General features: G+C 43.9%; 1 protein-coding gene across 1 annotated transcript in view; it reads right to left on the bottom strand.

Moving 5' to 3' along the window:
• grm8b (glutamate receptor, metabotropic 8b) overlaps window positions 1–13,828 on the bottom strand; it is a gene marked incomplete at both ends in the record, with an annotated part of 405,215 nt that overhangs the window by 47,837 nt on the left and 343,550 nt on the right. The window contains 2 exons of the mRNA XM_080438351.1: window positions 11,498–12,286; window positions 12,805–12,951. Coding sequence (XP_080294477.1) covers window positions 11,498–12,286; window positions 12,805–12,951 — 936 coding nt within the window. The remainder of the gene's footprint in view (window positions 1–11,497; window positions 12,287–12,804; window positions 12,952–13,828) is intronic.

The raw sequence follows: 13,828 nt of genomic DNA, 5'->3' as shown, positions 1-13,828 counted from the left end.
ATGGGACCATCATTTACCAAAACGCATATCATGATGATTGAAAGGAGACTTTAAACTAGCGACTGGAAGCATATAGTATTTATAACAATGTTTATTAAGGTAAGAAAAATCAAGTCCAAAGTTCGTCAAAAACCCATCCGCTTGCATTGAGAGAAATTCTTTCTGACACCAGCAGGGGTAAAACAGCAAAACTACAGGCCATTCATATGAACTGTCACTTGAACTCTCTTCCTATATCGACTCAATTTCAAAGCAGGAAGCTGGCCCCTTGGTGTGAACAAGCATCCCACTTCACGAGGATGCTATTCTCCATGTTATCGACATATCTCGCCGGTGGTAAAAACCTAAGATCCCTTTAGAAAGAAAAAAGAAAACACAGCATATAACTTGTGCTCATCTGAACGTTTAGCTTCCCACTGCAAAAAATTCAACTAGCTCCTCCAGTAGTGAGAATAATGAGCAGACCCCACCATCTGGCGAACACGGTGGTTTTGGAGTAAACAAAGAAAGGAAAGGAAAGGCTTATTTTTTTTGTTTTTACAAATGTCTGGGGAGTGTGCCAGTTTTGATTCGTCCCATAATTAGCTTGGTTGAAGGGAACGGATCCAGGACATTTTCTCAGAGGTCACACTTGACATCTGCACAATTTGACATGGCATTGATTGCTGCGCCGCCGCAGAGCTTGAGGCTTCCTCCTCCGTTTCCCATGTTTCAGGAGATACACTTGGTCATGGCTGTGACTGATCACGGTGCGGGGGAGATCGATATTATAGATATCTACTATCTGCAGTGGCTCCGAGCTCCACTTTCATCTCTCAATTTACTGTGTGTGTGTGTGTGTGTGTGTGTGTGTGTGTGTGTGTGTGTGTGTGTGTGTGTGTGTGTGTGTGTGTGTGTGTGTGTGTGTGTGTGTGTGTGTGTGTGTGTGTGTGTGTGTGTGTGTGTGTGTGTCGTCTCCGTCGGGTGGAAACCACGTATGTCCAGAACCGCGACTTTTCGGAAAATGGAGGGGAAAAAAGGATCAATGGATTCAATGTAGTTATTCTATATAGTCACAAGGTCTTGTTGGTTATTTTATTTATTAAACCGACAGACACACTTATAACCACTTTCACTTTCAAAATCTTTCAAAAAGAGCAAAACTAGCTATTTTTGCTGCTTTTTCGGGACACTACCATACGACAAAGTAAGGCATTAATTTACGATAAACAAACAAACTTAGAGATACAAGGTTTTGGCCTGACAGCAACAATTATGTTTCATCCGGATTCACAATCTTGAGTCTCTCTCTCTCTCTCCCTCTCTCTCTCCCTCCCTCCCTCTCCCTCTCTCTCTCTCTCTCTCTCTCCCCCTATCTCCCCCCTCTCTCTCTCTCTCTCCCCCCCCCCCTCTCCCCCTCCCCCCCCTCTCTCTCTCCTCCTTCCTCTCTCTGCCAGACAGCATGTTATAATTCCACACAGGTACTTCTCCAGTGTTTGTTGTGTGTTCTAATGAACTAGCGGTAGGGCTTCGCAGCCAGGGACCACCTAGCGTCTCTCGCACCTAGCAATCTAGCAGAGCGCGCGGCGCGCGGCGGGCGGGGTGTGACTGAGGAGATATTCCTGTAACGCACCAGAAAGCAGTGTTAATGAGATCTGCTCCAAATATAGTGGTGAGAATAAGAAGAGAGAAAAAAAGAAAGAAAAAACAAGCCTTTTCTCCCTCACTAGTTGCTGCTTCAGATCCTTGTCGGCACTCATCAGTTTAACCCCTTAAGACCGGGGAACGCATCTGTGTCATGGTTAGATTTCTTTGGGCTTTTCAAAAATAAAAATAGCAGATCTACAAGCTCGTAGCGCGGCACTCAGTGCCGTGCTATGAGCCTGTAGATCTGCTAATTTTATTTTTGAAAAATCTTGAAATATTTAGCAAATCTTTGAATATATATGTTTTTTAAAGCTAGCATTTCTTCATTCAAATCTTTGCTTCTGGAGATTCTACAAATGTCTTCTAAATTAAAAAAAAATCACACCCTGTGTGAAGTGGGCGGTGTCTTGCTAGCTAATCACAATACTGAATGGAGTCAACCAATCATGTACAAAAGATAAATACATTTATTGAAACACTCTTTATGATGGACGAAACCATAACTTGAAAAAAACCAATTTTTTTTTTTTTTCAAGTTATGGTTTCTTATATAGGGCTATGCACATGTGTCATGTGACACTGGCCAATCACAGTCCTGAATAGATTGTGATTGGCCAATCACGGTGCAGGATAATTGTACAAATTTCCAAACCTCACTTTTAGGGGCAGTTTCACAGCGCAGGATATTTGTACATTTTTCCAAATCTCACTTATAGGGGCGGTTTCACCGCCCAAAAATGATATGTATTTGGCCGTGGACCTCAAAATCTCAAAATATTTTGTTCCAGGGACCCGCAGAACTTGTAACATGAGTTAAAAATGTTCGCTTAATTATATTACAATTAATATTATGTATTCAATATTCAAAGATTTGCACACATTTAAAACTAATAGCAGATCTACAAGATCTATGAGCTTGTATATCTGCTATTTTTGAATAGCCAAAGAAATCTAAAAACACAGATGCGTACCCGGTCTTAAAGGGTTAATGGACTGATGCTGGTGCCAGTGTCAGGAGCGCTGGGACTTCACTGGAGGTAAAATAGCTTTTTAAATCAACCAGCTAAACAACCGGCCTGGGCTCTGACTGACATCATGTGGAATATTTCCCCAAGTCTATTGACATAGATAGTCGGCCCCCCTTCATTTCGCCTTGGAAATGTGTCTTTATTTGTATTTTAAGAAGATTAAGAACAAATTCTTATGTGTGACTGCGGAATGTCATGGTCCTTGCTCATCATGGCCCTATAAACACAAATGTTTCTGAGTCACTGAGATACTGATGAAGTTACAGCATTACAGCAGCATGGTTGTTGGCCGTTGGGCAGTGGTTCTCAATTTCAAGGACCCCCCCCCCCCCAACTCTGAGAGTGTACAAATCGACCCCCCAAAATAATCATATTTGAACTGGGGGCCCCCCCACTCTGTCAAGCACTTGTAATTGTAGGAGTTAAGGCATCCACAGATAGACGTTGTGAGCTTGTAGATCGGCTATTTTCACAAAGTTTGCCTCTTTCTTATACTATTTAACAATTTGACCAATGTTTGACTAGTTTTTATAGTATAGTTTGTTGATTGCTTTTGATGCAGTAATGGTCTTTTTCTTTTCTTTCTTTCTTTTTTTTATTGTTTTTAATTGTCACTTCGCTGTCATCTGGGGACCCCCCCCCAAAAAATCATGTGGGGACCCCCCTGGTGGTCCCAACCCACAGGTTGAGAACCACTGGTTTAGAGCAATGCATTATAGAAGGAAGACAAAGTTACAGGACTCCTAAATGGGAGGCCAAAATCTGTCTCAGTGGCACAAGGCATGAGTCCCAGCAACATGGAGAGGAGACTGTAGTGCCTACTCTCTCCTGGACCAGCATATGGACCAAACAGATGGCAGTTCCATTGTCGTCAACTTCAAAGGACACAGAGATGACCAGAATATTTTGTTTTGTTTTATTGTTGAGGAATGAATCTGGCCCATTTGTTCATAATGATTTGTGCCAGCGTGGAAAGGGTGCATTGTACCGACTAGAAATGTCATGTAAATATAAACAGCAACAAAGAAGCAAATTCTCATCTGTTCCTGAGCCGAATGCACCAATTTAAAATGCACAAGTGTTTTATGTTGCTATGCAACTTTATTCTGCTGTCAAAACACAGACTATTACACTGAGTGTAAGAAGAGCAAATATTATGACATTTATGGACTGATTGTTCCTGAATAATGTCAGGGGTCTTTGGGGCCAAAACACATGGCTTAAAATCTGGGTCCGCCCCCTGTACAGTATGTACAGAGGTCATCTCTCAAGATATAGATTCTGCTAACAGCAGAATCTGTGAGCACCACTGCCCTAAACATGTAGTGCTGTTGTTAGTAGGAATAAACACACTACTGCCCTAAACATGTAGTGTTGTTGTTAGTAGGAATAAACACACTACTGCCCTAAACATGTAGTGTTGTTGTTAGTAGGAATAAACACACTACTGCCCTAAACATGTAGTGTTGTTGTTAGTAGGAATAAACACACTACTGCCCTAAACATGTAGTGTTGTTGTTAGTAGGAATAAACACACTACTGCCCTAAACATGTAGTGTTGTTGTTAGTAGGAATAAACACACTACTGCCTTAATCATGTAGTGTTGTTGTTAGTAGGAATAAACACACCACTGCCCTCAGTCGCGTAACGAGGCAACCGACGTGAGGTGGTCAGTCACAGCGGGCCCTCATGAACGCACATGCACGCGTGCTGTGCGCCCGGACTGCGAAAAATGTTGCGGTTAAAAATACTACTGCCCTAAACATGTAATGTTGTTGTTAGTAGGAATAAACACACTAATGCCCTAAAAATGTAGTGTTGTTGTTAGTAGGAATAAACACACTACTGTCTATATGTAGTGTTGTTGTTAGTAGGAATAAACACACTACTGCCATAAACATGTAGTGTTGTTGTTAGTAGGAATAAACACACTACTGCCCTAAACATGAAGTGTTGTCGTTAGTAGGAATTAACACACTATTGTCTTAAACATGTAGTGTTGTTGTTAGTAGGAATAAACAAACTACTGCATGCGGCCGAGCTCCCCTAGCCTGGCATTGGCCAGACTGATAACATGGATTCACTCTCACGTTCCTCCCCGGTATCAGTCTGGACTTCGGCCCATAGGGAGATGAGAAATCAGAAAAATTGTCGGGCCAATAAGTGACTGTGTTTCAACTGCTGTCTGTACAACAGTGAAAAGCATCAAATTCATTTTATGATTCATCATGGGCCTATGGCCGAAGTCCAGACTGATCCCGGGGGAACGTGAGAGTGAATCCACGTTATCAGTCTGGCCAATGCCAGGCTAGAGCTACCCCCACAGAGAGGTGTCCCTGCAAAAGATGAATGTCAACATAAACAGTGGAACAAATCCAAAATACAGCCAGAAGGATGTGTCGTTCTGCAGGAACACATTTTGGCTGGAAGTGGAGGCATTTGAAGTTTCTGGAGGGAACCAGTGTTTTTTTTTTGTTGAGTTATAGTACTGGATGCCATCAGACTCCTCAGTCTGCCTGGTATTATCTAGTCTCTGGAGCCAGACTGTTGACTCACACAAATTTCAAATGCTTCCGTCATGCAGTCTGAGCCACGGCAGCGTTGAAAATAAACCGGGATAGTGTCCGTCTGCATGATGTTTTTATGCAACTCTGTTTCGTCTTTGCAGTCGTGTAAATTATCATGCAGGCTTATCAGAAATGGAAATGCAAAAATACATTTTCGTGAATGTAAAAAGACAGATGACAGCTTCCTTTCTGGGCTTTCAGGGGGGTGTAGATCCAGTGGTGGAAAGTAACAAGTACATTTACTTAAGTACAATTAGAGGTATTTTTTACTTTACTGGAGTTTCTCTGATTTTCAGTACTTTTACTTCTACTTCACTACATCTCAGAGGCAAATATTGTACTGCACTACAATTATTAGAAAACTTTAGTTACTAGTGACTTTGTAGATTTTGATTATCATTACAAAACATACATTAACCACTTCAGCCCCTATATACATTTCGGCCATTTGAAAACAGCCGATCTACAATCCCACAATGTGACCTGCAATGCGGCACATTGTGACCTGCAATGCGGCACATTGTGAGCTTGTAAATCTGCAATATTCAAAAGATTGTTATACATTTGAAAACTTGTGAAATGGAACATTCTGCATAATGAGTACTTTCTACTTTTGGTACTTTAAGTACATTTTCATACCAAGACTTTTGTACTTTTACTCAAGTAAATTGTGAATTCCGGACATTACTTGTAACAGAGTACTTCTACATTGCAGTATTGATACTTTTACTTAGGTAAAACATTTGAGTATTTTTTTCCACCACTGTGTAGATCCAGACTCAATATAGCATTCAGAGATTGTGGTAAAGTTGTCTGGCCATCCGATGCTCATGTTGCGGGAGCATTTTATCCGGTGACACTACTCAAAGATGACATAGAATGGAACTTCTGCACCGCTTCCTGTCTAGCCTTATTATGGATGTGTGCCCTGGCCCTGACCACAAATAGGACCATCACCGTTGTCGGCAAGATTAGGATTCAGTGATTTATCAGCCAGAAGAGCTGGCTTTAACTGTAAATAGTTCTACCATTTATGTTCTTCAAGATGAATATGTTTTCCGTGGAATGCCCTACCACCAGCCATCAAAAAGGGTGACTCCCTCGTACCCTCCTTCAAAACCGCCATAAAAGAGCACCTGTCTGCAATTTACAACTGGATCTAGACAAGTCCTCTAGCTTGCCAAAACAAACTACCCCCAACTGTTTTTCTGCAAATATAGTTTTAATGCTCCTAGTATTGATGATTTCTTGTATAGTATTAGTAATGTATGTCTTTAAATGTCTTGACACATGGAATCACAAGCCCTCAGGGCTTTTTTGTGTTATCCTTTTAGCATTATTGTATACCTGTACCTGCAAATGGTGCATTTCGCTTTACATAGATTGTGCATTACACCCATACGCACACACACGCACCACACACACACACACACACACACACACACACGGCGGAGGAAACCATGCAAGGCACCAACCGGCAATTAGGGGTTCAGCGTCTTGCTCAAGGAAACTTCAACACTAACTCTGGGGGAGCCCGGGATCGAACTGGGAACCCTGCGGTTCCCATCCGGCCGCTCTACCGGCCACTCTACCCCTGAGCCACTGCCCCCCCCGGGTAAATAAAATATTCAATCAATATTCAATCAGTCAAGTTGCAGTTCTACACAAAGGCAAGAGAGTTATATATACATGCACATTTTCAGTGTTGTGAAGCCTATTATTTCATATACCATAGACAAAATCTTTGTGTAGTTGAGTATACATGTCGCACACACGCATGCACGCACGCACACACAAACACACGCACGCGCGCGCGCACACACACACACACACACACACACTCTCTGTCTCTCGCCTAGTACATGCACACATGTACAGGGTATAAAATATGACCTTTTAAACAAAACCAAAAAAGTATTTTGTCTACATTGTGAGAGTAAACAGAAACACAGGCTCAATAATATGAGCGGGTCGATTCCACACCTGCGCCGTGCAGGCGGTATTAATAATATCTCAGTTATTGTCACGGCGGGTCGGCTGCATCAGTAACAACAATATGTGTCCAATCAGAGGGAACAACGGGCGAAAACGCCGGCGTGCATGCATGGAGCGGACAAGCTCGATATCTCAACCAAACCCAGTCAATATCACAGTGTTATCAAGTAATCTCTCAGTATTCATGAGCCTCATTCCATGAGCCTCATCCCAGTGAGCAGGATGCGGTGCACACACTTTTTTTTTTGCTTTACCCATTAAGACCTGAGGCCGATTCTAAAATTGTCTTCTAAATCCTAACCGAAACATCAGAAACATGTTGCTATGTATCGTCGCTGTCGGGCAGAAACCTCTTATCACCATATTCTCCATTGATAGGTTTTTATTTGTGAATGATTTTTGTATAAGACATATTTTATTGGGTTTAACGTTAAAGTGCAAGTCGTCGCCTTGCTAAACTAAGTTTTTCAGAAAAAAAAAAACTGATCCAAAACAAAACTATATGATATTTCTTAATCATTTCACACAAAATGTTCATAACAAATTATGACTATTTAGATAGAAATAACACTGTCTGTCAGTTATGTAACATAAGAGATTTAAATAGGTTTAAATAGGATTAAATGTGACTTGGGCCAAAACATTTTTTTTTAAATGGCCTAAATCAGTAAAAAGAAAATTGCCTATTTTGGCCTAAGTCACACTAGGGAGTTAGGCCATTATACTAAAAGGGGAGTGAACAGCATGATCCTTTTCAAGTAGGAGATGGGCGATTTTACCAGAGGTGGCCAGTGTCATGAGGAGCTGACTATCATTTTCCTCAAAAAATGACTTAGGCCATTAGTTTAGCAAGGTGACGATGTTAGACCATGACCAAAGTGATTTCCTTGCCAGACGCACACAGCCCCTAGTGTGTGGGTCCATGAACTTGACTCGGAACACAGAGCTCGCCTCGGCCACCTGGAGTTATGACTACCATAATGTTGATAACGTGGACTGCTGTGGATTCCGGAACCTCCAATCTACGTTGCCTATAGAACAACGTCGGATGGCTCCACCAGGCCGAGGTCATTGATGGCTCCATGAAAACAAATCCAGCCACCTCGTGTATCAGATTGTAAACAAACCACCCAATATCATGAACTTGGTCTCTCTCGAGAGCAGAAGAGAATTTCTTACTACAGACTACGGTCGCTTAGACTAACTTGTTTGTAACAGCCTCCATTTCTCTACTGTTTGTGCAAATCTAATTGAAATACAAAACACTATTATAAAGTCGTTGTTTGTCACTTTTTCTATCTTTTTAAGGTTATTGGTTATTGGTAAAGTTTTTACGCGTTGGATTAGTTAAATATTTCTAACCTATTTTTTTTTTACTTATGGAGCTCGGGTGGCGTAGTGGTAAAGTCACTACCCACCACCACGGAGGTTGTGGGTTCGAATCCACCGTGGTGCATCCGGCTTTGTCTGGCGTCTACACGAACACAATTGTCCCGTGTTCAGGGGAGGGAAACCGGGCGGGGAGGAGGGTGATATTTGTCACTGCATGTATTCCTATGGGCTGTGGGGCAGCACCTGTCAGCAGGGAGTGTTGGGCGGGAGGAGTAGAACGAAGGCTCTACGTCCTCCCGGTGGGGGCTCCTCACTGGCAGGTGAGTCAGTAGGATACAACAGTGACAACACATAAATGTGTGTGGGGAGGAAATTATCGGCATAATGGCTAAATTGTGGGAAAAAGTGGGAAAAAAAGTATTGGCTACTCAAACTTTTGAGAAAAAGAATACCTTGGCTCCATATATATATAAGTTACAGGGAAATTGGAGAACCAGGGAAATTGGAGAAGGAGCGCTCGTTTTTACCGCCCCCCAGGCAATTCTGTAGAACCAACACTAGAGGCCAATGCAAGCCACGAGGCTTCCCAACCACAGTGCACTAACATATATGGCCCCGACCGCACACACACACACACGCATGCGCGCACGCGCTCATGCTTTCAATTTGGTTTATTGAAAGCATGACTGTTAAGATAATTTTATTGTGTTCTGGCTTTTAACATTTGTTTTAGTTTATCCCTGACACACACACACACACATGGAAAGTAATCCATGAAAAGATCTATTCTCTCCCTATCGGTTTACAACTCGGACGGCGCTGATTCGACTAGCAGACCATTGGCCGGTCGGTGTGGGCACTCGTGCCAGGAGGCGCTCGGGCACGCCTCCTTGGCCTCAAGCTCTGCTAAGTCGGCGCGCCTCCGTCATGGACAATAACTATTATCACGTGTACGTAGCTTCCTGGTTACTATGTGGGGGGGGAACAACAAAAGCCAGGTCCGCCTCGCATCAAAGCCCCGCCTCACGGCGCCACCTCCTCCTCCTCCTCCTCCTCCTCCTCCTCCTCATCACGCCGCCTCGCATCAAAGCCCCGCCTCGCGGCGCCACGTCCTCCTTCTCCTCCTCCTCCTCCTCCTACTCCTCCTCCTCCTCGCGAGCCTCGCGTAAAAAACCCTGTCTCGAAAAGCCCCGCCTCGCCCCGAAGCCCCGCGCCTAAAAACGAGCACTCCGTTTTCAATTTCCCTGGTTCTCCAATTTCCCTGTGACATATATATATGAATAGTAGTATGACTAGTAGCCTAATGCAGGTGTAAGACCATTGTGTTTGTATTGTGTTATAGGTATAATGCATCGTTTTCTATGCATTTCGGGGGTTTTGGGGGATTTGACCCCCAAAAAGAATGTAGGCTTTGCCACGCGCCCAGGATAGGAGTCCCTTATTTGAATCTCTGGGAGTTGGCAACCCTAGCCTTGCCATACCTTAGCTTTTGCTGAACTGACGCCACTGCTACAGCGTCACACAAAAGTATCAAAAGTATCAAATCTGCAAGCTCGAAACGCGGCGCAAAGCGACGCGTTTCGAGCTTGTAGATCTGCTACTTTTGATACTTTTGAATTTGAATCGTGAAAAGTAACAGTTTTGGACATAATGAGGTTTCCATCTGACAGAGACAGGTGTAGGCCTACTGTATTCTCCACCACTTCACGCTGTGCGCCCACACAGTGTTTTGCAGCTCATTTCTTACAGAATACCTTTGATGGTATAAGCATACAGCCGATCGTATTACACAAAAAGTGCACAACTTACAGTAACACAGCGGGAAATCTGCTGACGACGCGCCGCCCGTTTCCCTATATAGTCACGTCTCGAGGGAGGAATCTCTAAATATGTAGAGCGATGATACATAGTCCACTGAATGTGTGTACATACAGTACATAATATAACCACGAGGTGAAGGTCAACGTGTTCCCGCTACGCAGTACTTACTGTGCTGTATTGTAGCGTTTTCTATAAGTCTGACAAGGCAGTAATAATTGCATTTACACAGGCGTGTGTTATTCACAGAGACACGGCGGATTCTCTGCACCTGCAGACCTGCATTCATCTCAGCACGGAGCTCCAGCTGCTCGCCTTTAACAATACGTACACTCCATGAGGGAGAAAAGCCTGCATGAATTCATTATTACTGAATATTAAAATGTTGACACACAGCAGTGAGATGCATGCGCCCAGTGGAGGAAGAAGCACTGTTTTTTTTTTACTTAAAGTTGTATTATGTGAAAAGAAAAATGTTATTCTAGTCTCGATGGTAGAGTATGTTCAGCAAGGGATAATTGACTGTCGGGAAATAAATCCCGGTCCTGTCCGGGATTTATTTCTCAATAATGACCGGCGACCCCTTCAATTATCCCACTTATTACACAGCTACTTAATAAATAAATGAATACATTGACCCAAAAGTAGCAACAACTATTTCCTTCCTTACGGCAATGAAAGTATTCCATAAGTTTTGCGCTGGGCGGACACGGTCGCCTTGAAAAACAAGGAAGTGTTGATCAAATAGAATCAATGTTTGGTTAATGCGTCGTCTACTTCTCGCTTCAACTGTTTTCAAACACATTCTTGAGAGCAACGTTTAGCCGTAAATGACATGGCGTGTTTGATTACATGGCTGTCATGTTGGATACAGCAAAACATCAAGCAGCACAGATCGAAATGAGCAGGTGCTCTGAGTCTTTGATTAGACGTATTGAGCTCATCGGTCATTATCAAGTAATAACACGCCGCTGAATTCAGGGGTTGACCAATCAGAATCAAGCATTCAACCAAGCCGTGTAATAAGCCAGGGATAATCAATGGGGAGCAGGTCATTATTGAGAAATAAACAACCGACCGTGATTAGACTTCGTCACCCGTTACTTTCCACCAAACGCATGCTTGCTTACCCTCTCTGCCGACTGCGCCGTCCCAAAGAAGATGGGTATGAAGGCCAGCCATATGATGCAGGTGGTGTACATGGTAAATCCAATGGGCTTGGCCTCGTTGAAGGTCTCCGGCACGCCCCGCGTCTTGATGGCGTAAACAGTGCATGTGACCATCAGGAGGATGCTGTAGCCCAGCGAGCAGATGAGCGACAGGTCCGAGATGTCGCACTTGAGCACGCCGCGCGCCGCCCCGGGGTCCTGCGTGCGCTGCTCGCCGTAGTCCACGAAGGTGTGCGGCGGGTCGGCGGCGAACCACACGAACACGCCCAGCAGCTGCACGGAGATTAGCGAGAAGGTGATGGCCAGCTGCGACGCCGGCGAGATGAAGCGCGGCGCCGTCACCGCCGTCTTCCCTTGCTCGAAGATGCGATGGATGCGGTTGGTCTTGGTGAGCAGCGCCGCGTTGCTGAAGCACATGCCCAGGCCCAGGAAGACGCGGCGGAAGGAGCACACGGCCACGTCGGGCGCCGCGATCATGGGGAAGGTGATGACGTAGCACAGGAAGATGCCCGTCAGCAGCACGTAGCTCATCTCGCGGCCCGAGGCGCGCACGATGGGCGTGTCGTTGTGGCGCACGAAGGCGGCGATGACGAGGGTGGTGGCCACGATGCCCAGCACGGAGATGAAGACGGGCACCATGGCCCACGGCGAGCTCCACTCCAGCTTGATGATGGGGATGGACTGGCAGCCTGTGCGGTTGCGGTCGGGGCGCTGCTCGTACGGGCACAGCTCGCAGGTGAACTGTGTTGCCTGGTGGTAAGGGGGTGCAACAGTTAATCGAACTAATTGATTTCATTGATTACTTAATAATGGATAATGGATTTGTTTATAAAATTATCTATCAATAATCGATCCCTAGCCTGGAATCCACACTGATTCGCTCCGTTTAATGGATACAGTTTATATTTATTTTTTCCACGTACAAATGTATCTGCTGAATGAAGCGAATCGGTCTGGATTCCAGGCTAATCGATCCCTATGTTGGAGGTGATGTCATTATAGGTGAAATGTTTCAGAAATGTCCTAAAATAGCGAAGATAAACCAACCTAAAAGCTCACAGCTTGTAGGTTGGCTTTATAGGTTGTGGCTTGTGGATTTCCTATCTTTAGTACTTTTGCATAACACCAAATAACTACCAACAATGTGTTGATACTGTATATGGATTATCGTTTTATAAAAAAATAAAAATAAAACTCTTCTCGAGTATTAGATTAATCAAAAAAGTAATGGATAGAATGTTTGCTCAGAAAACAGTTGCAGCCCCTACCTGGAAGTGGTATCCCTCACAGCGCTCGCAGTGCCAACAGCATGGAACCCCCTTCACCACCTTCTTCCTCTCGCCCGCCTGGCAGGGCAGGCTGCACACCGAGGTGGGGATGGAAGGGTCTCCGCTGGTCCACTGCATGGAATCCATCTGAGGGGAGACCAGAACAGAGAGAATGACCCACATGGTCAACACACAGAGAGGGGTCTGATTCATCTTAGATATAGATACAGGAACACATAGGAGTGGAGAGAAGCTTAGACGTGGTACAAATAGAAATGAGACGATGAGGTGATTTAAGGTCTGGCCTGACTGTCTGCACTTCGACTGACCAGTACTTGCATGGTGTATGAGCTATGAACAGGTATTAACCCATTAAGACCTGAGGCCGATTCTACAACATGTCAGTAGAAAAACTATTGTTTCTATATGAGTGGTGCTCAAACTTTTTCATGTCAAGGACCACCCAAAATTATATGTAGTACCCCCATCACAAAATATTTTGTTCCAGGGACCCCCCAGAAGCAAAGAATAGAGTTAAAAATGTTCGCTTTAAACAATATATATTGAAAGATTTGCGCAGGTTTTCACGATTTTTCAAAAATAGCAGATCTACAAGCTTGTAGCGCGGCGCTACAAGCTTGTATATCTGCTATTTTTGAATAGCCAAAGTGTAAAATAATACTTTTTAGCTCAAATCAAAAAGTGAAACAGATGTGTTCCAGGTCATAAATAAACTCAGCTTCTTCAGTGCAATGGTAGAGTCTGTTCTCCTATGTGGCAGTGAATGCTGGACCCTGAAACCATAGAAATAGTACTAATAAACTAATATATAAGCAAGCCAAGAACCTATCATCAGTCTAACCGTAGAATATCCAACAACAACAACAACACAAAAGCAACAATCTGTACATTGAAACTATACACACTATACTCTAGGATGCCAGGTCAACAATGACATGTCTTCTGTCTACATAACATGCTATCTAAGTTACATTGTAGCCTTTGCATAAGCCTGCAAGGTCGT

This window comes from Gymnoscopelus braueri (genome assembly GCF_963280865.1).
Source record: "Gymnoscopelus braueri genome assembly, chromosome: 9".
NCBI classification, from domain to species: domain Eukaryota; kingdom Metazoa; phylum Chordata; class Actinopteri; order Myctophiformes; family Myctophidae; genus Gymnoscopelus; species Gymnoscopelus braueri.
This window is presented reverse-complemented; position numbering and strand designations above follow the sequence as displayed.